General features: G+C 41.6%; 1 protein-coding gene across 1 annotated transcript in view; it reads left to right on the top strand.

The window, feature by feature from the left end:
* SMC2 (structural maintenance of chromosomes 2) overlaps positions 1 to 22859 on the top strand; it is a 31361-nt gene extending 8502 nt beyond the window's left edge. Inside the window, exons 11-24 of the mRNA XM_058172456.1 lie at positions 111 to 228; positions 427 to 565; positions 2500 to 2619; positions 3351 to 3555; positions 6378 to 6513; positions 9281 to 9405; positions 9722 to 9915; positions 13741 to 13884; positions 15333 to 15527; positions 16543 to 16743; positions 17357 to 17473; positions 20850 to 21010; positions 21737 to 21884; positions 22149 to 22859. Coding sequence (XP_058028439.1) covers positions 111 to 228; positions 427 to 565; positions 2500 to 2619; positions 3351 to 3555; positions 6378 to 6513; positions 9281 to 9405; positions 9722 to 9915; positions 13741 to 13884; positions 15333 to 15527; positions 16543 to 16743; positions 17357 to 17473; positions 20850 to 21010; positions 21737 to 21884; positions 22149 to 22340 — 2195 coding nt within the window. The 3' untranslated portion in view covers positions 22341 to 22859. The remainder of the gene's footprint in view (positions 1 to 110; positions 229 to 426; positions 566 to 2499; positions 2620 to 3350; positions 3556 to 6377; positions 6514 to 9280; positions 9406 to 9721; positions 9916 to 13740; positions 13885 to 15332; positions 15528 to 16542; positions 16744 to 17356; positions 17474 to 20849; positions 21011 to 21736; positions 21885 to 22148) is intronic.
* The last annotated feature ends 538 nt before the right edge of the window (positions 22860 to 23397 follow it).

Genomic DNA, 23397 nt, shown 5'->3' with positions numbered 1-23397 from the left:
TATATTAGGTAGCTTCTATATCAGATTATAAGTTTCTGTCTAATCAGCTTCTTCTGAATCCTTGTAAATAAATACCCTGCATAATGATATTTATTCATTGACTGTTCCAGATAAAAAAGAAGAGCGTCTTTTAGAAAAGCAAAAGGAGTTATCCCATGTGGTAAATCATTTGAGGGAATCCTATGAAACTTTCCTGGCCAGGTTCCCCAATCTACGCTTTGAATACAGGTGAAACTACAGAACATTCAATTGTATCTCCAGGCCCCAGACAAGATTTATGTTAAAATGTTTTAGGGTTGAACTTGGAAACTGGGAAGAAACATTCTATCTTGGTCAAGAGATTTCACACTATCATTTAGCGACAACAAAATGTGCGTTGAAAGCATGAAAACATTCTCACAAAACAATTCCTTACTTGATTTTAAGAAATCCAGAAGCAAGCTGGAATCCAGATCGGGTGAAAGGGCTGGTTGCGTCTTTGATTACTGTGAAAGATGTTTCTACAGCAACAGCACTAGAAGTTGTGGCTGGTGGTCGACTTTATAATGTTGTGGTGGACACTGAGGTGCGTTTCTCAAAGATGTTATTAAACGTATCATTTCTGGTCTTTTCTCAATTGTTTAACAGCAAACCAAACACAGTTATATAGCAAATAGGAGCTAGACTTGTATCCATGAGTGCATCTGAATGATATACCTGTAATTGCTTAAGCATATAATGATTCTGATAAATTAAAAAAGTAATGCATAAAATAGTCCTTATTCCATAATTGTATTATTTTTGTAGTGTTTAAGATGGCCATTCAAACTACATTTTAAAACTTGCATATAGTGTTTGTGTAGAGCACGGATGTCAAACTCACGCCGTCATGTGATGATTCACGACGTTTTGTCCCTTCATGGAGTTGGGTGGGTGTGGCCTGTGCATGATGCATGCGGCCCGTGGGCTGCCAGTTTGACATCCCTGGTGTAGACAGAGTTTGTGTGTGTGAAAAATATACAGGCAATCCTCAACTTACAGCAGTTCACTTAGTGACTGTTCAAAGTTACAATGGCACCGAAAAATGTGACTTACGACCATTTTTCCCATTTAAGACAGTTACAGCATTCCCATGATCACATGATCAAAATTCAGATGCTTGGCAACTGGTTCATATTTATGACGGTTGCAGTGTCCTGGAGACATATGATCGCTTTTAGCGACCTTCCATAAAACCAAGTCAATGGGGAAGACAGATTCACTTAACAACCATATTACTAACTTAACAATTGCATTGATTCACTTAACAACTGTGGCAAGATTGTAAAATAGGGCAAAATTCACTGAACAAAAATTCTGCTTAGCAACAGAAATTTTGAGCCAAATTGTGACGATTATTGCAATGCTCTCTACATGGGGCTCCCCTTGAGATGCACTCGGAGGCTTCAGTTGGTCCAGAATGCAGCTGCGCGGGTGATAGAGGGAGCTCCACGTAGCTCCCATGTAACACCCCTCCTACGCAGACTGCACTGGCTAGCTGTTGCCTTTCGGGTGCATTTCAAGATTCTGGTTACCACCTTTAAAGCGCTCCATGGCTTGGGGCCTGGGTACTTATGGAACCGCCTGCTGCTACCTCATGCCTCCCACCGACCCGTACGCTCACACAGAGAGGGACTTCTCAGGGTGCCGTCTGCCAAACAATGTCGGCTGGCGGCCCCCAGGGGAAGATCCTTCTGTGTATCCTACTCTTTGGAATGAACTTCCCTGGTTTACGCCAAATATCGGACCTTGGACCTTTCTTGAACTGAAAACATATTTGTTTGTTTCTTAAATAAATCAGATTTTAAATTTAAATTTTTAAAGTTTTAAATTGGGGTTTTTTAGATTTTATATATTTTAAATTTCTTGGCCAAACTGTATAAGTTTTTAAATTTATTTTTAATTGTACATTGTTTATTTTTATTATGGCTGTACACCGCCCTGAGTCCTTCGGGAGAAGGGCGGTCTAGAAATCTAATAAAATAAATAAATAAATAAATAAAATAAATAAGTCGGTTTAGGGGCCGGTTTAGCTCACGCTGGTAAAGCCTGTTATTAAGAACACAGTAACCTGCAATTACTGCAGGTTCGAGCCCGGCCCAAGGTTGACTCAGCCTTCCATCCTTTATAAGGTAGGTAAAATGAGGACCCAGATTGTTGGGGGGGCAATAAGTTGACTTTGTAAAAATATACAAATAGAATGAGACTATTGCCTTATACACTGTAAGCCGCCCTGAGTCTTCGGAGAAGGGCGGGGTATAAATGTAAACAAAAAAACAAAAACAAAAAAAAAAGTCGAGGACTACCTGTACAATGTATATAATATTGTATATAGTTATTAATAAGTTAGATGAATCCTAAATTTGTAAAAAGACATGTTTTAACACTATATATTTTTATTACTGTAATAAATTTAGCAGCAGCTGCAGGTAAAATGGGTTAGCAAATATGTGAGCAATTTTTTTAAATTTTTCTCTTTAGGTTACTGGGAAAAAACTGTTAGAAAAAGGAGAACTGAAGCGTCGATATACTATTATTCCACTGAATAAAATTTCATCAAGATGTATTGGAAAAGAAACTATCAAAGTGGCCAAAACCTTGGTATATTTTCTTTTGTGGGGGTTTTGAACATATTTCTATACTAGTTTTTTTTAATTCTCTTTCTCAGCTTTCCACATGTTATGAACCAGACAATTATTTTTTAATATGTATTTTTGTTCTTTATTTTTCTTAATACATATCTCTATTCAAATTTTTATTTTATTTTAATGATAATATTAAATTTAATATTTCAATTGCAAAGTGATTGTCTTAGCAACAGTAGCTTTGGGATTAAAATAGATGGGGTTCACTAACCCTTTCCAAATAGTGTTCCCCAAATGCGTGGGGATCACAACTTCCAGAATTCCGATCCAGCACCGGAATGCTGGGAATTGCAATTACCACTCAGTGCAAATGCATTATTCTAGGGAGGGAACTTTTCATTTTTCTCCTGGAATATTGTCATCCGTTTGTTACAAAAACATTGTAATTTTCCACAAATAAATATTCCAAAAGAGAAAATGGTTTGCAGGATTCTGAATATGAGGCATTCTAGGAGGCAAACAGACTTCCTTGACGTGAAATTTGAATGGTGCATTTTGTATAGCCCCAATTACCACCAGGATGCAGTCTGGCCTCGTTTATAAGGAGCTTCCCCCTGACCAGCAGTAGATTATGATATAATGACTGTAACCTGAAAAACAAATCTCTATACCATTTTCTTATACCGTAGAATTTAGGAAAAATAAATCCTGAGTCAGGCCTTCTTTTCCTTTCTCCTTTTGTACTAGGTTGGTGATGATAATGTTAATGTGGCCCTTAGTTTGGTGGGCTACGATTCTGAAATCCAAAAGGCAATGGAGTATGTCTTTGGGCAGGCCTTGGTTTGTGATAACATGGATAATGCCAAGAAAGTCACCTTTGACAAAAGGATAATGACCAAAACAGTCACTCTAGGTGGAGACACGTTTGATCCTCAGGGCACATTGAGTGGAGGTACTGGCTAATTTTGTATTCTTTCCTTCAGTATACTTTAGACATGTCTCTGTTATATTTAAGGAAAATATTGAGTCTTTTCTTTTACTGAACTGTATTTATCTACTTGTTCAAAATCTACACGTGTAAATTCACCTGTGTAACTAACCTGTTATGCTACAGAGTGAGGGTCTTGGATAGATTGTCCCAAAGGTGCTTTTTCAGGAGGCAACTTGACGCCCTTGTTATTCTCTTTTGAAGACGTTTTGCTTCTCATCCAAGAAGCTTCTTCAGCTCTGACTGGATGCTGGGGAATGGAAGGATTTATATTCCTTCAAGACAGCTGGTCATTTGCATTTTTTAGGGGCCGGTTTAGCTCACGCTGGTAAAGCCTGTTATTAAGAACACAGTAACCTGCAATTACTGCAGGTTCAAGCCCGGCCCAAGGTTGACTCAGCCTTCCATCCTTTATAAGGTAGGTAAAATGAGGACCCAGATTGTTGGGGGGGCAATAAGTTGACTTTGTAAAAATATACAAATAGAATGAGACTATTGCCTTATACACTGTAAGCCGCCCTGAGTCTTCGGAGAAGGGCGGGGTATAAATGTAAACAAAAAAACAAAAACAAAAAAAAAAGTCGAGGACTACCTGTACAATGTATATAATATTGTATATAGTTATTAATAAGTTAGATGAATCCTAAATTTGTAAAAAGACATGTTTTAACACTATATATTTTTATTACTGTAATAAATTTAGCAGCAGCTGCAGGTAAAATGGGTTAGCAAATATGTGAGCAATTTTTTAAAATTTTTCTCTTTAGGTTACTGGGAAAAAACTGTTAGAAAAAGGAGAACTGAAGCGTCGATATACTATTATTCCACTGAATAAAATTTCATCAAGATGTATTGGAAAAGAAACTATCAAAGTGGCCAAAACCTTGGTATATTTTCTTTTGTGGGGGTTTTGAACATATTTCTATACTAGTTTTTTTTAATTCTCTTTCTCAGCTTTCCACATGTTATGAACCAGACAATTATTTTTTAATATGTATTTTTTGTTCTTTATTTTTCTTAATACATATCTCTATTCAAATTTTTATTTTATTTTAATGATAATATTAAATTTAATATTTCAATTGCAAAGTGATTGTCTTAGCAACAGTAGCTTTGGGATTAAAATAGATGGGGTTCACTAACCCTTTCCAAATAGTGTTCCCCAAATGCGTGGGGATCACAACTTCCAGAATTCCGATCCAGCACCGGAATGCTGGGAATTGCAATTACCACTCAGTGCAAATGCATTATTCTAGGGAGGAAACTTTTCATTTTTCTCCTGGAATATTGTCATCCGTTTGTTACAAAAACATTGTAATTTTCCACAAATAAATATTCCAGAAGAGAAAATGGTTTGCAGGATTCTGAATATGAGGCATTCTAGGAGGCAAACAGACTTCCTTGACGTCAAATTTCAATGCTGCATTTTGTATATCCCCAATTACCACACCAGGATGCAGTCTGGCCTACGTTTATAAGGAGCTTCCCCCTGACCAGCAGTAGATTATGATATAATGACTGTAACCTGAAAAACAAATCTCTATACCATTTTCTTATACCGTAGAATTTAGGAAAAATAAATCCTGAGTCAGGCCTTCTTTTCCTTTCTCCTTTTGTACTAGGTTGGTGATGATAATGTTAATGTGGCCCTTAGTTTGGTGGGCTACGATTCTGAAATCCAAAAGGCAATGGAGTATGTCTTTGGGCAGGCCTTGGTTTGTGATAACATGGATAATGCCAAGAAAGTCACCTTTGACAAAAGGATAATGACCAAAACAGTCACTCTAGGTGGAGACACGTTTGATCCTCAGGGCACATTGAGTGGAGGTACTGGCTAATTTTGTATTCTTTCCTTCAGTATACTTTAGACATGTCTCTGTTATATTTAAGGAAAATATTGAGTCTTTTCTTTTACTGAACTGTATTTATCTACTTGTTCAAAATCTACACGTGTAAATTCACCTGTGTAACTAACCTGTTATGCTACAGAGTGAGGGTCTTGGATAGATTGTCCCAAAGGTGCTTTTTCAGGAGGCAACTTGACTTTCTTGTTTTTTCTTTTGAAAACGTTTTGCTTCTCCTCCAAGAAGCTTCTTCAGCTCTGACAGGATAGTGGGGAATGGAAGGATTTATATTCCCCTTGCAGGCAGCTGGTCATTTGCATTTTTTTAGGGGGCGGCGAAGCACTTGGAGGTTTATCTCTATAGACTTTTAGCTATACAATTTGGGATGAACACCCTTTGAATGGTGTTGGAGTAGGAATGAATTTCCAGAGGAAAAATTGCAGACTACAGGAACCAGGAACACTAATCAGGTGATCCTGAGGACACAGAAAAACTTCCAAGTGCTTCAGCGACTACTAAAAGGATGCAAATGACCAGCTGTTTGCAAGGGGAATATAAATCCTTCCATTCCCCACAATCCTTCAGAACTGAAAAAGATTCTTGGATGAGAAGCGAAACATCTTCAAAAGAAAAAAACAAGAAAGTCTGGTTGCCTCCTGAAAAAGCACCTTTGGGACAAACATAACCTGGATGACTGAGAATCTCTACAGATTCTTGGATAGATCATTCTAGGATCTTCATAATCCACCAGTACCATCTTGTATGTATCCTTACAGTCAGCTGCTGTAGGAATTTATATAGCCCAGGTATCTCAGATTCAATATTACGACTTTTGTCTGGAATCCAAAAGATTTATGTGCAGAGATTTGAACAAATAAGCAATACTGCAACTCATATTTGAACTAGTTTTCATGTATGCAACTCTTATCTTTCGTAAACCAGGTGCACGGTCTCAGGCTGCTTCAGTTTTGTCCAAGCTTCAAGAAATGAAAGCAGCCCAAGACGAATTGAAAGCAAAAGAGACTGAGCTACAGATGACAGGAAAAGACATAGCAAGTGTACAGGTGACCCTTGAAAAGTACGCACTGACCAATTTATTTTACCCAGGATCTCTGGGAATAGGAAGGAAGTTAGTTCAATATGACTGGTTTTTATAAATTAATACTTGAAAAAGGTGCATCTCTTCTAGACAAAACTCTGTAAAAAAAAAAGATTAAACTTAAAATTCGTATATAGGTAGTCCTCAGGTTACATCACATAGCTGCCCCGCTTAGCAACATCAGTTCTGCAAGTCATTAGGCGAAGACTACCATTGTTATGCAAGGATCCCATGCTTCTCCTGCCTTTCCATACTTGCCTCTGTTTCAGCTCTCCCATTTCACCCCCGTCTTTGCCCTTTTGGCTGTCCCCTTATCCACCGCTGCCTATCTCTGCCGCTCTTTGCTGGCCCCAGCTGACTTTCACTGCCTTCTTCCTCCTGCTGTTGATGAAGTGTGCCTGGACAAGGCAAGGTCTCATGAGGCCTCTGTAATGCAGCAGATGGCCTTGCAAAGGGCCAGCATCAGCAGGAGGAAGAAGATGGTGAAAGCCAGCTGAGGGTGGCAGCAGAGCACAGGATAGCCAAATGGGAAGATATTGGGGTGGGTGAGAGCTATCGAAGTATCTCCTCCACTCAAATGCAAATGGGCTGTTAAACATCTAATTTTGATGACGTGATTGTGGGGTCACTGCTATGGCTGTCATTTCAAGGATTGGCCATAACTACCGTGTTTCCCTGAAAATAGGACATGTCCCGAAAATAAGGCCAAGCCTGATTTTTGGGGTGGGCATAAATATATGCCGTCCCCCGAAAATAAGCCCTAGTGACGGGGTGGACGTGGCCAGCACAGGAGGTAGCCCTTCCTTTCCCCAGTCACCTCAGGGCTCCTTGGCCCCTTAATCCAATCAGCTGAGCTGCTCAGGCTGCCATTCACAGCTAATTCACGGGTGCCGCTCAGGCCGCCACCTCCAGTAAGCGAGGCTGCTTTTGCAGCCAATTGCGGCTGCAAAAGAAGCCGAGGCCAAGCAATGCACCCCACACGCCTCGCACCCTCCTTACCTAATGGTGACAGCCACAGCAGGCAATTACGTCCACAGAATACTGCCTCATTGGTGCCGCTCCGGCTGGTGCCTCCAGCAAGCACGGCCGTTTTTGCCATGGATTGCGGCCACTTCTGCAGCAGGAGGCACATGGATACATCCCATGTGCCTCTCACTGGCCTTCCGAGGGGTACTGTAGCAGCAGCTATCCACAATTTTTTTACCCTTATTTCGTCCCGACTGTACTGGGCCACGTGGGTTGCGACAAAATAAGGGTTAAAAAATTGTGGATAGCTGCTGCTATGGTACCCTTCGGAAGGCTGGTGTGAGGCGCGAGTCTCGTGCTGCAGAAGTGGCTGAACCCAAGGAGCGCTTTTGGGAGAGAAGGCAAAGGGGAAGCGATCGCTGGCAAACTCCCACCCAGCTCCCACCTCTCCGCCAGGCGACTCCTGGCAGCCCCAGACGCCCAAAGCCTACACCCGCCCGGCTCCCTTTTCCACAGTGCCTGGATCTTTATCGAGGGATGTGGGGGAGAAGCGAGATGCATGGAGCGACACAGGGCTTACTCCTCTTGCCGTCTCTTCTCCCACTCTCACCGGGCATGGCAGGGCTTCCTACCCCTGCCCAAATTGGATGCAATTTGGGATTGGCAGGTGGGCTGGGGAGATGTGAAATGTGTCTTACCTGCCTTGTAGCTCCGTCGCGTGTCTCGCTGTTGTCTGCAGGCAAACACGTTGTAGGGTAAAAAAAACCTCGCGAATTCAATCAAACTTCTCGAATTCGCGAGAAGTTTAGTTTTAGCCTATGTGTTTGCCTGCAGACAACACGCGACAGCTGCAAGGCAGGTAAGATGCAAGTCTTGCGTCTCCCCGGCCCCTGACGAGGGGGGGAAGAAGAGACAGCAGGAAGAGTGAACCTCGTCTTGCTCCACGTGTCTTGCTTCTCCCCCACCCCACATGCCACCCCTCTCGATAAAGAGGAAAAGGAAGCCGGGCGGGCGCAGGCTTTGGGCGTCTCGGTCTGCCAGGGGCCGCCCGGCGGAGAGGCGGGAGCGAGGTGGGAGTTTGCAGGCGAGGGGGATGGATGGATGGATGGGAGACAAGTGAGTGCCAAGAACGCCAGGGAGATTCCCACCTTTGGTTGCCCCAGCGAACAGCTGAGGAGCAGCTGTGTTGCGCTGCCACAGCAGCGCAACACAGCAGCAGCCATGAGGTGGCCATGCTCGCCACCTCCTGCACCCCCAAAATAATAAGACACCCCCAATAATAAGGCCAAGCCCTTATCTCGGGGTTCAAAATATAAGGTAGGTAAAATGAGGACCCAGATTGTTGGGGGCAATAAAGTTGACTTTGTATATAATATACAAATGGATGAAAACTATTGCTTAACACAGTGTAAGCCGCCCTGAGTATTCGGAGAAGGGTGGGATATAAATTCAAATTTTTTAAAAAAAATATAAGACAGGGTCTTATTTTGGGGAAAACATGGTAATTCATTGAGTTCTATAACTATGCATAGTCAAACAAACAGTCATTAAGTGAGAACTATCTATAAAAGTTTTGTTTTTGAAAGCTAACAGAACTACGTGCAACCTTATCAAATAAAACTATTATGTATCTTGGTTATAAATCTGACAAAATTAAAACATGCTATATATGGTTTTGGAATGTTGTGTTCATACTCAGAAAATAACGAACCATTTTTAAATATATAAAAGCTTTGTTGGTAGAATTTAAAAATGTTTTTAAATTATAACATCTGTTAAGGTATCATCAACTGAAGCAACAATGGGAAATGAAATCGGAAGAAGCTGACCTGTTACAAACCAAGTTACAACAAAGTACTTATCACAAGCATCAGGAAGAACTGGATACCCTGAAAAAAACCATTGGTGAGAAGAAAGCAGATGTAAATACTATTAAAATGTTAATCTATAGATATTGCTCAGGAAGGAAAGTTGGCTTTGACCCAAAAACTTAAATCATTTTAAGCAAATAAAATTATCTAAACAGATAATTTTTTCCCAAAATGGGAAAAAAGCCATAATAAAAATTATTTTAAAATATTAATGATGAAATTGGTTTATTATTTTAGATAGAATAGCAATATTTAATTTTTTCCCCCTAAATTTCATAAAGGGATATTTTGCTTTCTGCTGTATAACTTTTCTGTTCAAAAGCTATAATCAAACCTCTCTTCGTTTTTAGAGGAAAGTCAGGAGACGCTGAAGAAAACAAAAGAAGTGCAAAAAAAGGCTGAGGAAAAACTGAAAGTTCTGGAAAATAAAATGAAAAACGCTGAAGCGGAAAGGGAGAAAGAACTGAAGAATGCCCAGCAGAAACTAGACGGAGCCAAGAAAAAGGCTGATGCTTCCACCAAGAAGAGGAAGGAAAAAGGACAGGTAAACAGTTGGTAGCAATACCACTATAAGACCAGCCTAGAAGAGAAATAGACTCAGCCGGTAAATAGATTCTTTTTTTAAAAAAATGTTTATCTGTGTTCAAGTTTCTGAAAGAATTTATGCCGAAGGAAGAGCAGCTCTGTTTGGTACTCTGTGTCATCTCTTGAAATATAACAGAATAACAGAGTTGGAAGAGGCCTTGGAGGTCTTTTAGTCCAACCCTCTGCTTGAGCGTTTCAGGCCAGGGGTGTCAAACTCGATTTCATTGAAGGCTGAGTCAGGGTTGTGTTTGACGTTGGATGGGGGCAGGGAGGGCATGGCCAGGTTGACGTCACTCGTATCAGGGTGGCCCAAGCACTCTGCCAGCTAAAATGGACTCCCGAGCTCCATTTTCAGTTGAGACGGCCTCCTGCAACCCTCTGCCAGTGAAAATAGTTTGGGAGTGTTGCATGCAGCCCTCCCAAGCTCCGTTTTCGTTGGCAGAGGCACTGCGGGCCAGACCTTCGCTGTTTCCAGGGTGGCCCCGCGGGCCACATCTAAGCACCCTGTGGGACTGATCTGGTCCTCGGGTTTTGAATTTGATATCCCTGCCCTATACCATTTCAGACAAATGACTTTTAATCTCTTCCAGTGATGGAGCACCCACAACTTTTGGAGGCAAGTCACTCTACTGATCAATTGTTCTATAATATAACAGCTAAAGATTACGTAAATATTAAGGTATTAGTCTGAGGTCTTGGCTTCCAGCACCCTCATCCTTCCCCTCTTTCTTCCGTTTTACCACTATTAAGACTGACTTGGTTGAGGATTTGCCCTATTTTTTGGAGTATAAGACGCAACTTTTTCCGCCAAAAAAGAGGGTGAAAATCTGGGTGCGTTTTATACTCCGAATGTAGCCCCGCCCACCTTCTCAAAAGGAGGTTTCAGAGGCTGAAAAAAGCATCAGAAAGGGAGCTTCAGAAAAAAAAACCCAAATGGAGCTTCAGAAAAAAAGCCCTAAACGGAGCTTAGAAAAAAAGCCCCAAATGGAGCTTCAGAAAAGAAGCCCCCAAACAGAGCTTCAGAGGCTTTTTTTCTGAAGCTCTGTTTCGGAGGCTTTCAGAGAAAAGAAAAAAGTTTTTTCTGAAACAGAGTTTCAGAGGCAAAAAAAAACAAGGCACAGAGCTCACAACCAAGGAACCTGTTGCTAAAATTCACCTCTGGGAACAGCTAACTGGGGGATATTCCGGGAGGCCAATCCACCTGCCAATCAGCTTTTTTCTTATTTTCCTCCCCAAAAACTAAGGTGCGTCTTATACTCCGAAAAATACGGTAGTTCCAATGATAACACATATCAGTAGTTGTCATTACTTACCATGTAAGCTGCAAATAACCCTGTTGGATCAGAAGCTGCTCCATCGTTGGGTTGTGACTTGATCCGCTCTGCCTATTTCAGATATTTCTCCTTGAGATTAAATAGCTAGGGGAAGATTTTTGTTCTTTAACTCTTCCTAGGAAAACTATAACATCATTCTAAATAAAGGAAGGAGAGAATCTTTCCTAGGTAGCTGTGGATGGAGGAGGGAAAATCGAATGCAATCCCCTGCATTTTTCATTTCAGAAGTGATCTATGTCTTCCCTTGGGCTGAAAGGGAGGGACGAGCCCAAGTCAGCTGATTTTGTGCCTAAGGCAGGACTAGATCTTTTATCTATTTTGTAGCTTGGTGCCTTAACCACTACACCAAACTAATTCTTTCTATCTGTATTAGCAAAAGGAAAGTAGTTTATTTTACCTTGGATATATTCAGAATCTGGCCTGTTTCCTTACAAAATTTTTCCCGAGTCTCACTTGCCAGTTTAGATGGGCATATCTGTTGTGGCTTTATTAAGATTTCCTCTTGAATCGTAACCCTTATTCTTTAAACCTTACATTCGTTTGTGTTTCTCTTTGCTGCCATGGGTAGACATCAACTCTGCATCCGATTGGGTGCTGCAGGCCCAGAAATGAGAGAGCTCCTTACACTTGTTAATAAAAATCATAGATCAGAGCTTCTAGCCCCTTCTTGCAGCCATTTTGAAAGAGTGGGTAGCGCAGAAGGAAAAGCCCATGGGCACATATCCTGGGATTCATTCGCATTATGACAAATCTTTCTGCAATGTCTGAATTTGCCATAATATATCTTTTTTTTAAAAAAAAAATATTTATTTATTAAATTTTTATACCGCCCTTCTCCCGAAGGACTCAGGGCGGTTTACAGCCATGATAAAAAATAACAACAGGATACACATAAAACCATAATTTAAAAAACTTATTATACAAATGGCCGAATTAAAACATTTAGAATAAAACCCCAAATTTTAAAATGTTAAAACATTAAAACTAATTAAAATCCTATTTAAAATCCTATGCCAGTCCTGCGCGAACAAACAAATAGGTCTTCAGCTCTCGGCGGAAAGTCCGAAGGTCCGGCAATTGCCGAAGTCCAGGGGGAAGTTCGTTCCAAAGAGTGGGAGCCCCCACAGAGAAGGCCCTCCCCCTGGGGGCCGCCAGCCGACATTGCTTGGGACGGCACCCTAAGGAGTCCCTCTCTGTGCGAGCGTACAGGTCGGTGGGAAAAAAAAATATATGCATACAGTATTATCTTTTTTTTTCCTTGAAGGCAAAGTTACATTCTTCTCATAGCGTTCAGCTAAATAGAAAACAGAAAGTTCTAAACAACAGGGTTTGCCCTGGAATTAATGATAAGTAATGGTATACATTATAGCTTTGATTGTTCTACCTTGTTCAGCTCAAACACAACAGATTTTGTAACTGGTAAAGAACCATCAGAACTGCAAAAGTGATGATTTATGAACCAAATCTGTGATGTTCCCGAAATTAATCTTGGTAACTCTGAATTCACTTGGAGGAGTGCTAGAATGCATACCTATGTATGAGTTGGGTTTTGGTGTATAAGCAGAATTTAGGAAACTAGCTTTTCTTGTCTTGTTTTGAACTGGTTATTAGTGGCCAAGGGAAGTTTGAGATTTCTTAGAAGCTTATTTGGGAGTTTTTGATGGTATCAACTCCCTTGATATCAGCTTGTTCTATCTTCTACATTATCTACAATCTGAACTTAATTCAGGTAAGGCTGACAAACAGTGGATTTATACATTACACAAGAAGAAAATATATCTTAAAATTAAGCTTTGCATACCTTTTAAGGAACTATCTATGGAAATGCAAATTTTGCATTAATGTTGTGGTGATGATGATGATGAAGATGATGATGTCCTGTGCTAAGCACATTGGTCTGCAAGTGTACTCCATAGTTTTTAGTTTACAGTTACAGTCTCTTTATCCTTCCATTTAAGGCTGATGTTTTTCAGATCTTCCTGAAATGTTTGGTGCCAGATTTTCTTTGGCCTTCCTCTTTTTCTCCGACCATCTGGTGGTATCCAATTGATTATAGTTTTAACTGGATGTTGCTTACTCTTGCAGAGCCCATGTCCAGCAAAGTGCATTCTTTGTTCTGCCACTATCTCAGAGAGTCTTTGGGAATTATTTCTTTGTAGAATTTTCTTGTTTCTGACATGGTCCCGATATGAGATACGAAGAATCCTTCTTAGATAACGGAACAAGAAACTGAAACTGGAAGTGAAGTCCTGCATTAATGTAACGAAATGTAATTCCTCTCTGAGATCCACATTTATACCACACCATACAACCAGCTTGAATAAATATTATGTATGCAGCTCAAATCTTTAAATGCTAGTAATACAGACATCCTGTTGTACTCAGTAGCACTCACTCTCACTTAGGTGTGTATAAGATTATATTGTTAATATCTGCATTATATTTTTTAGGAGGTTGAAGCACTTGTTTTGGAACTTCAAGAACGAAAACAGGAAGCAGCTTCCTATGACCAACAGATAGAGGCTGTGAACGAAGCCATTAAATCATTCCAAGAACAAATTGAGACCATATCAGCTGAGGTAGCAAAAAATAAGGTTAGTCTTTTTCTGAACTACTAAAATAAATACTGAATATATGTATTTATTTTTATCTTGCCTTTATCACAACTCACAACCCTGTGAGGTGGGTTGGGCTGAGAGATGGTGACTGGCCCAAGGTCATTCAGTCGGTTTTCATGCCTGAGATGGGACTAGAATTCCTATGTCCTGGTTTCTAGCCTGATTGTCGTGTCCCACTCCTCCTCTGACGGCCGGGTCGGGGAAGTCTGTATCAAGCGTGGCCACAAAGCCTCTGCAGCTTTGCCAAAGTTCTGTCAGAGTTCTCAGGGCAGCAGGAGTCCAAAATGTGACTTCAGCAATCCAAATTAGACTTTGCCTGATTCAAAGAATGCCAGAAAGCAGATCCTTTATATAGGCCATGGGGTGTGGCTCCATGACTCAGCACTTATCCAGGCCTGCCCCTCCCTTCCTTTTGCTGACGTTGCCTCTCCATTCTCCAGAAGCGTGGATCTGTCCACCCTCCAGCTGCTGGCAATTCCAGCTCGTGACTGGCTTCATGTTCCTCATGTTCACATGCTGTGAGGGAGGGGTTTATTTGCTCAGTTTGTCCAGGCATGGTGCCAGGACTGGGGGCTGGAGGCATGCCAGGCCGTTCGTCTTCATTATCCGTCTCTGGCTGAGATAACAGGAGATGAGAGGGGCCCGGCTGCGGAGAGGGGGGCGGCCGAGGCACAACACTGTTGCTTTAACCAGTAGACCAAACTGGCTCTTAACTAAATATGCCTTATCTAGAACACAGAGAAAGGGACACGGTGGCTCAGTGGCTAAGTCGCTGAGCTTGTCAATCAAAAGGTTGGCAGTTCAGTGGTTCGAATCCCTAGTGCCGCATAATGGGGTGAGCTCCCGTTACTTGTCCCAGCTTCTGCCAAACTAGCAGTTCAAAAGCACATAAAAAGGCAAGCAGAAAAATAGGGACCACCTTCGGTTGGAAGGTGACAGCGTTCCGTGCGCCTTTGGCATTTAGTCATGCCGGCCACATGATCTCGGAGATGTCTTCAGACAGTGCTGGCTCTTCGGCTTTGAAATGGAGATGGGCACCGCCCCCTAAAGTCGGGAACAACTACCACATATGTGCAAGGGGAACTTTTACTTTTACCTTAGAACACAGAACTATCTTTTTTGTGGAGCTTTAAGAATATTAAATGATTTTAGTCTTTCATGGGGAACAACTCATTGTGCCCTAAGTATCTTGTTGGAAAATCTTACTTTAGTTATTAGAAATAGGTCTATATTTCATATACAGCACTGAGTTTATAACTAGAGATCCAGGTCTTGCCCTCTAAATGGGCCTACCACAGAATCTCCAGCTAGCTAATTCAATTTCTTGCAATCTTTTAGATTTAAACTTAAAAATAAAATAAAAATGACCTGTCCTTTAGTTTAGTGATAATGTGACTGGGGAGCTTTCTGTTTTATGTCTTCAGGAATCGGTGAAGAAAGCACAAGAAGAACTGGCAAAACAAAAAGCAATGGTGCTAGCTCAAGATAAAGCAATTAAAGGCAAATCTGCAGAGGCCGTAAAATATAAAGAACACAATAATGAATCGCAACTTAAAATTAAAGAGCTAGAACACAACATCAGTAAACACAAACGGGAGGCTTTGGATGCTTCAGCAAAAGTAAGTTAACATTACATCTATTTCCCTGCCAACAATTATAGTTTGTAATGTTAATATTTCATGTCAATAAAAACCAGCCCCTCAATTATCTCAAAGCATATCCCCCCCCCCCAAACTCTGAAATGAGGTACACAACTTGCAGTTATTCACAATCTTGGCTTTGACCACTAAAACTCTTCCAATAGGTGCCACCATATTATGGTGCAGTTTTTAATTCTGACTGAAGGGAATATTTTTTAAATACATCAGGAGGAGTATTTTTATATTAATTCAATTTAATTTCATTATACTTAGATTTTAATCTAGGGCCATCTCCGACATCAGATTGGACTTCCTTGTATCGACCTCAGCCTCCAAAGTGTATTTCTTGACTTAAAATTGTTTGTACCTTCATGTTGTTACCTGACTGGGAAACGCCTGTAATTGTGTAGGCAAATCAGTGAACACTCCATTTATGGAAGCAGATAAAATGCTAGACCGAGTCTGAAGTTGCCTAGGCGTGCGCAAAATATTCCATGGAGCGTTCTTAGCATCAAACTGGGCTGTTTCAAGAGGTCTCAATATATATGAGATCAAGTCTGAAGCTCCTGGCTGATTTGGTAACTGGAACATTCAGAATGGCCTGTTTCAAGGCCAGAATGGCATATTTTTAAACTCTTAATGCTGCTAATGTATTTTTCCTACTTTCAGGAGCATACAGTGGTGGGTACATGGGACATCCAATAAAGAGCATCTGGTTTTATGTCACAATTCATATTGCTCATATTAGCATGATGTAGAAAGATATTTTCTTCAAAACAGGCAAATAGAGAAAGGAACAGCAAAATCCAGTTTCTTTTTAATTATTTCAGTTCCTCAGAAAGTTGCAGCAGAAATGGGGTGGGTTTTGAAGCTTTGACTAGTGTGCCGCACCGTGCAATCTGGATGTTTCCATGCTGATAACATGGCACCTGATTTGTGCCTTGACTTACATTTATAAATGCTTTCTGCTTGTTCCTCTTATGGGTGTTGGCAGGTTGCTAAGATGCTTACAGACTATGAATGGATATCTTCAGAGAAACATCTTTTTGGCCAGCCAAACACGGCTTATGATTTCAAAACCAATAATCCAAAGGAAGCTGGGCAGAGGCTTCAGAAACTGCAGGAGAAGAAGGAGAAGCTGGGCAGGAATGTCAATATGAAAGCCATGAATATGCTTTCAGAAGCTGAAGAAAGAGTTGAGTTGCTCTTATTTCACTCCCCACCCTTACCTCTCCATGCTACCTACCATAAAACAAGAGTCTTCTCAATCTAATGTTCTCCAAATCTGGGCAACCAGTTCCACAATCCCTAGATGGCATACAGTAGAAGTTAGAAATATATGGAGGGTACCATATTGAAGAAGATTAGTATATCATTTCTGGCGTTGCTCTGAATAATGTGGAAGTGAAATGTTTTTTGCTCATTTAGCAACCCAGGTAGTGTTTGCACTTGCAATTCATTGTAGGCATTCATCAATAATCCTGTCAATGAATATCTATATAAACCTCAGTTCTAATGATCAAATATTGAACATCAACTAGACGCTCAAAAGATTAAGAGGCCTGGTTTCAGAATGCACTAATGGATGCACATGAAATTGATTAATTACATGAAAATTAATTTCATGTCAAATGGTAAACCAATGGTAGTTTGATAGCCATTTACAAAGACTGGTTTTCCCAGATAGATAACAGTGATATCAAGGAAGAGTGACAGAGATGCTTTCCTAGATTAGTCAAAAAACAGTTCCTTGCACATCATTAGCCTGTCTAGTTTGTGCCTAATCCTGACTCTCTTTTCTTGCATAGTACAATGACTTGATGAAGAAGAAGAGAATTGTTGAGAATGATAAATCTAAAATTCTTGCAACAATTATTGAGCTTGACCAAAAGAAAAATGAAGCTTTAAATATTGCATGGAAAAAAGTAAGTCTCTGAGCTTCCTAGCCAAAGATTTTACAACAGACTCAAGATCATACCTTATTTCATCCTTTAATCCTTTCATTTCATCCATAGTGGTACATCCTTAATTAATTACGATGTATCACTCTGATAATTACCATCCCACCTAGCATACCCAAGGGTCCAGTCAAGTGAACAAGAAATCATCATTGACTGACTTTCTTAATTGTATTACATGATGCCTACTAATGCAGGAATACACATTCGGGTGGCTGGTAGCCTCATTTTATTATTATTATTATTATTTATTTGATTTTTATACCGCCCTTCTCCCGAAGGACTCAGGGCGGTGTACAGGCAACAATAAAATACAAACACCACAGTATACAATTTAAAATGCAAGTTAAAAAACTTATTATAATTAGCCTAGAACTTTAAAATTTATAAAACCAAACCCCATTTAAAATTAGTAGAAAATTTAAAATCGATAAAATTTATATAATTTAAAATTTAAAATTTAAGCCAGCCCCGCGCGAATAAAAAGGTATGTCTTCAGTTCGCGGCGGAAAGTCCGAAGGTCAGATATTTGACGTAAGCCTGGGGGAAGCTCGTTCCAAAGTGTGGGAGCCCCCACAGAGAAGGCCCTTCCTGGGGCCGCCGGCCGACATTGTTTGGCGGACGGCACCCTGAGAAGTCCCAGTCTGTGAGAGCGTACGGGTCGGTGGGAGGCATGTGGTAACAGCAGGCGGTCCCGTAAGTACCCAGGCCCTAAGCCATGGAGCGCTTTAAAGGTCGTAACCAACACCTTAAAGTGCACTCGGAAGGCCACAGGTAGCCAGTGCAGTCTGCGCAGGAGCGGTGTTACGTGGGAGCTACGCGAAGCTCCTTCTATCACCCGCGCAGCTGCATTCTGGACTAACTGAAGCCTCCGAGTGCACTTCAAGGAGCCCCATAGAGAGCATTACAATAATCCAAGCGAGAGGTAACGAGCACGTGAGTGACTGTGCACAAGGCATCCCGATCAAGGAAGGGGCGCAACTGCCGAACCAGGCGGACCTGGTGGAAGGCCCTCCTGGAGACGGCCGTCAAATGATCTTCAAACGACAGCCGATCATCCAGGAGGACACCTAAGTTGCGCACCCTGTCCTTTGGGGCCAATAACTCGCCTCCAACAGTCAACCGCGGCTGCAGTTGACTGAATCGGGATGCCGGCATCCACAGCCACTCCGTCTTGGAGGGATTAAGCTTGAGCCTGTTTCTCCCCATCCAGACCCGTACGGCTTCCAAACACCGGGACAGCACTTCAACAACTTCATTGGGGTGGCCCGGGGTGGAAAAGTACAGCTGGGTGTCATCAGCGTACTGTTGGTATCTCACCCCGAAGCCACTGATGATCTCACCCAACGGCTTCATATAGATGTTGAACAGCAGGGGTGAGAGAATCGACCCCTGCGGGACCCCACAAGTGAGGCACCTCGCGGCCGACCTCTGCCCCCCTGTCAACACCGTCTGCGACCGGTCGGAGAGATAGGAGGAGAACCACCGATACACGGTGCCTCCCACTCCCAATCCCCCCAACCGGCGCAGCAAGATACCATGGTCGATGGTATCAAAAGCCGCTGAGAGATCTAATAGGACCAGGGCAGAGGAGTACCCCCTGTCCCTGGCCCGCCAGAGATCATCCACCAATGCGACCAAAGCTGTCTCCGTGCTGTATCCGGGTCGAAAGCTGGACTGGAACGGGTCTAGATAGACGGCTTCATCCAGGTATTGGGGTAGCTGTCGCGCCACGGCACTCTCTACAACCTTCGCAACGAAGCGAAGGTTGGAGACTGGACGATAGTTACCCAAAATAGCTGGGTCCAGGGAGGGCTTCTTGAGGAGGGGTCTCACCACCGCCTCTTTCAAGGCGGCAGGGAAAACCCCTTCCAACAAAGAAGCGTTGATAATCCTCTGGAGCCAGCCTCGTGTCACCTCCTGAGTGGCCAGTACCAGCCAGGAAGGACACGGGTCCAGTAAACATGTCGTGGCGTGAAGCCTCCCCAACAACCTGTCCACGTCCTCGGGAGCCACAGGGTCAAACTCATCCCAAACCGGCTCAACAAGACGTGTCTCCTCTCCCTCGCTTGGATCATCCCAATTTCGGTCCAGACCGTCCCGGAGCTGAGCGATTTTATCGTATAGATAACCACTAAACTCCTCGGCACGTCCCTGCAAAGGGTCATCCCGCACCTCCTGATGAAGGAGGGAGTGGGTCACCCGAAACAGGGCGGCCGGGCGGTTATCTGCCGATGCAATGAGGGTGGAGGCGTAGGAACGCCTCGCCTCCCTCATTGCCACCAGGTAGGTCCTAGAATAGGACCTAACTAGTGTCCGATCAGCTTCGGAACGACTGGACCTCCAGGTGCTCTCTAGGCGTCTTCTCAGGCGTTTCATCTCCCTCAGCCCCTCAGAGAACTAAGGGGCCGGACGAGATCTGCGCCGGGTCAGAGGCCGCAAAGGCGCGACACGGTCCAGGGCCCCAGCCGCGGCCTGTTCCCAGGCCACGACTAGTTCCTCAGTCGTGCCGTGGGCCAGATCCTCAGGGAATGGCCCAAGCTCCGTCAGGAACCTCTCAGGATCCATCAGGCGCCTGGGACGGAGCCAACGTATAGGTTCCGTCTCCCTGCGATGGTGAGTGGCGGTCCGGAAGTCTAGGCGAAGGAAAAAATGATCAGACCATGACATAGGTTCTGTTACTAAATCACCTAACTCCAGATCATTTAGCCACTGTCCAGAGATATAAATCAAATCCAGCGTGCCTCCCCCCATGTGTGTAGGGCCATCATTTACTCGAATCAGGTCCAAGGCCGTCATGGAAGCCTGGAACTCCCGAGCTGCAGTCGATAACAAGCCAGCTGATGGTAGGTTGAAATCCCCCATGACTATAAGTCTGGGGGTCTCAATCGCCACCGCAGCAAGTACCTCCAACAACATTTTGACTAATCATTGATGTGCTGGGACTGCATTCCAAAAAATCGGAGCGGTCAAGACCAAAAATAGATTTTATTTCATTTTAGTAAAAACTAGGTACGATTAAAATAGTTGTTCTCCAAATATTTAATAAGGTGCCATCGCCACTTTTGGAAAGGCTGCAGGAATCATTCACAGGATCCCGAACATCTCTGCTAGTGGATTCAACTCCTCTTGAACATACACAAATCAAATTGAAGGAATAATTTAAGAACGCCCTGGAGCATATTTAGGCCCAGGGGTAAGGGGAAACCCTATTTGTGAAGCAAGAATCAATTCACATAATATTGGTAGGCTAAAATGATCTAAAATTTTGAATTGGCAGATTCCATGATATTCCTTGGATGCAAATTAATTTCTCTGATGACATAAATGTTCAATTTTCTAGGTAAATGAAGACTTTGGATCCATTTTCTCCACCCTTCTGCCAGGAGCCAATGCTATGCTGTCACCTCCTGAAGGGCAGACAGTCCTTGATGGTTTGGAGTTTAAAGTTGCCTTAGGGAACACTTGGAAGGAGAATTTAACTGAATTAAGTGGAGGCCAAAGGTTAATACTTTTTTTTTTTGAAGAGCAAACAAAATAAGACAACTCTGGCTTGAAGTTTTTCTTTTTAATTCTTCTAGCATTTCTCCAAAAGCGTGCAAAGATCATAGTTAATTTGAGTGTGGCAAATATAAAATGCATAAGTCCAGAGAAAGAACGAAAGTGTTTGGAGAAGGATTACTTCCAAGCAGATACTGGGTACTATTGGTTGAAGGTCTTTAGGGTTGAATGACATGTAAATGAAATAAAAGAAATCAAATGGAACATTTTCTGTCTTTTTCTGTGGATACATGCTGTTTTGATAGATGTTTTAAGTGTAATATTTATTCCTGGAAAAATATACAGTTATTTGTAATATGAATTCCAGCTTCAAACTGCGCCTCATACTTTGTAAATTTCTGGGTAACCTTGAACATTTTTTTAAAAAATGGTTCCTAGTGACAAACTACTAATGTCACCAGGGGTTAAACAGTACACTCAGACTAAAACTGAACTAAAACTTATTCTACAGGGAAAGGAGCAAAAGTTCAAAGGAGATATTTAAAAAATAGACTCTTATCAAGAGCCCTGCTTGATAGATATAATGAAAAAAGAATTATTCTTAAAATTGTTACAAGACTTGTTTCAAGAAATTATGCTGATAAAAAAACAAAGGCATTTTCTTTGATGTTAACATTCTGATGGGATTTTTTTTTGTATGGTTCTCTCTCTCTCTCTCTTTTAATTTAGATCCCTTGTAGCTTTGTCCTTAATTTTGGCCATGCTTCTCTTCAAACCTGCTCCCATTTACATCTTGGATGAAGTGGATGCAGCCCTTGATCTTTCACATACTCAGAATATTGGGCAGATGCTTCGGACCCATTTCAGACACTCTCAGGTAACAGCAACTTACCAAAAGCATCTTTGGCACTAAGTTTTGAAACTGTTCTTTTCTCTACCATAGGGAAAATCTGTTCCTAAATTAATTTTCTCTGCTTTACAGGCAAACAGCTCATATATCTTTGCTCCAGAATTGAATCCCTTATTCTCCTAGGTTATTTTTCCTTTTTTTTAATCTGTTTCAAAACTACTTAGAAAATGCTATGTTCAGCTGAAAGCCTCGTTTAATAGTTTAACATAATTTTTCTGTTCTTTCTTCTAGTTTATTGTAGTTTCATTGAAGGATGGTATGTTCAACAATGCAAATGTGTTGTACAAGACCAAATTTTTGGATGGTGTTTCTACTGTGGCACGATACACACAGGCTCAGAACGGAAATATTGGAGCTGCCCAACAAAGAGCTGATAAACTAAACAAGAAAGAAAAGAGACTGAAAATACCAGTGGATGTTTGAAAAATATTTCCAGCTTGGCGATTTGCCTACATTTATAAAGAGAAAATGGGATGCAATTAAAATATAGAAATGCCTCTTTGTTAACAGAGCAATATCCATATATTATCTCTATAGAGCTCAGAGATTCTCTGCACTCAACAGCTTGAGGGTACAGAAGGGTTAATCTGTAAGGGTAGCTATTATTCTTAATTTAGATTAGAAATATTTTTAAAGACTTGTAAATATCTCTTCTATTTTTTTCTCATTACAAAAAAGCTTGCATTGGTTTAAGAAACAAAATCACACCCATAAAATTTACCTGTTTCCATAAAGCAAACTATTTTCTGGCCAGGAGTGCACAACCATATAAACATAAATAATATACAATACATAATCAGACTATAAAATCGTGTACTAGTATGTAACAATGTATGACTCCCAGCTCTGTGCTCTTGTTTTAAATTTAAATGTGTGATTTTGTATAGCAGCAAAATCTGTCATTATATATTAGTAATAAAATCCTCTCAGATACTGCCTTTATTTGCTGTTGGATTTCCTTAGCTTTATTTAGTAGAGGAACTTAATGTGGATTGCTGTAGGAGCAAACTGGTTTAATGGCTTACCTGAAGCCTTTTTAGTTATTGTCTCAGAGCTGGAAGTTCCAAACTATTTGAAAAGTGGTCTGTCTGGAAAGGAGGAAATGGCTGAAGGGAAGAAGGGAAGGCTGTTTTAACTGTAACACTTGGCCATATGAATGAATGAGGCGGAAGTGCTTTGCATGCTGGGAAAGCAAGCGATGGAGGAGCTGCAACTTTCATTTGAAACAAGTTTCAGGTCAAGACTGTGATTATCCTCAGAGCCATTTTGTGAGGGTCTGATCCACTTTCAAACTCACCAATAGTAAATAGATCCCTGATTTCAACTAAAAATGTTTAACTGCTCATATATTAAGTTTTATATGGACAGTTTGAGTGGGCAGTGCTTGTGAAACAAGCCATCTTTGACCCGCTCTTTTGGAGAAGAAAAAGACTTTACCAATTTTATGTAGCCCTAATGACTTACCAGAAATTGGTATTAA

Source organism: Ahaetulla prasina, chromosome 2 (genome assembly GCF_028640845.1).
Source record: "Ahaetulla prasina isolate Xishuangbanna chromosome 2, ASM2864084v1, whole genome shotgun sequence".
NCBI classification, from domain to species: Eukaryota; Metazoa; Chordata; class Lepidosauria; order Squamata; family Colubridae; genus Ahaetulla; species Ahaetulla prasina.
The sequence above is the reverse complement of the archived record's forward strand: the minus strand, read 5'-3'. Positions and strand labels throughout refer to the sequence as shown.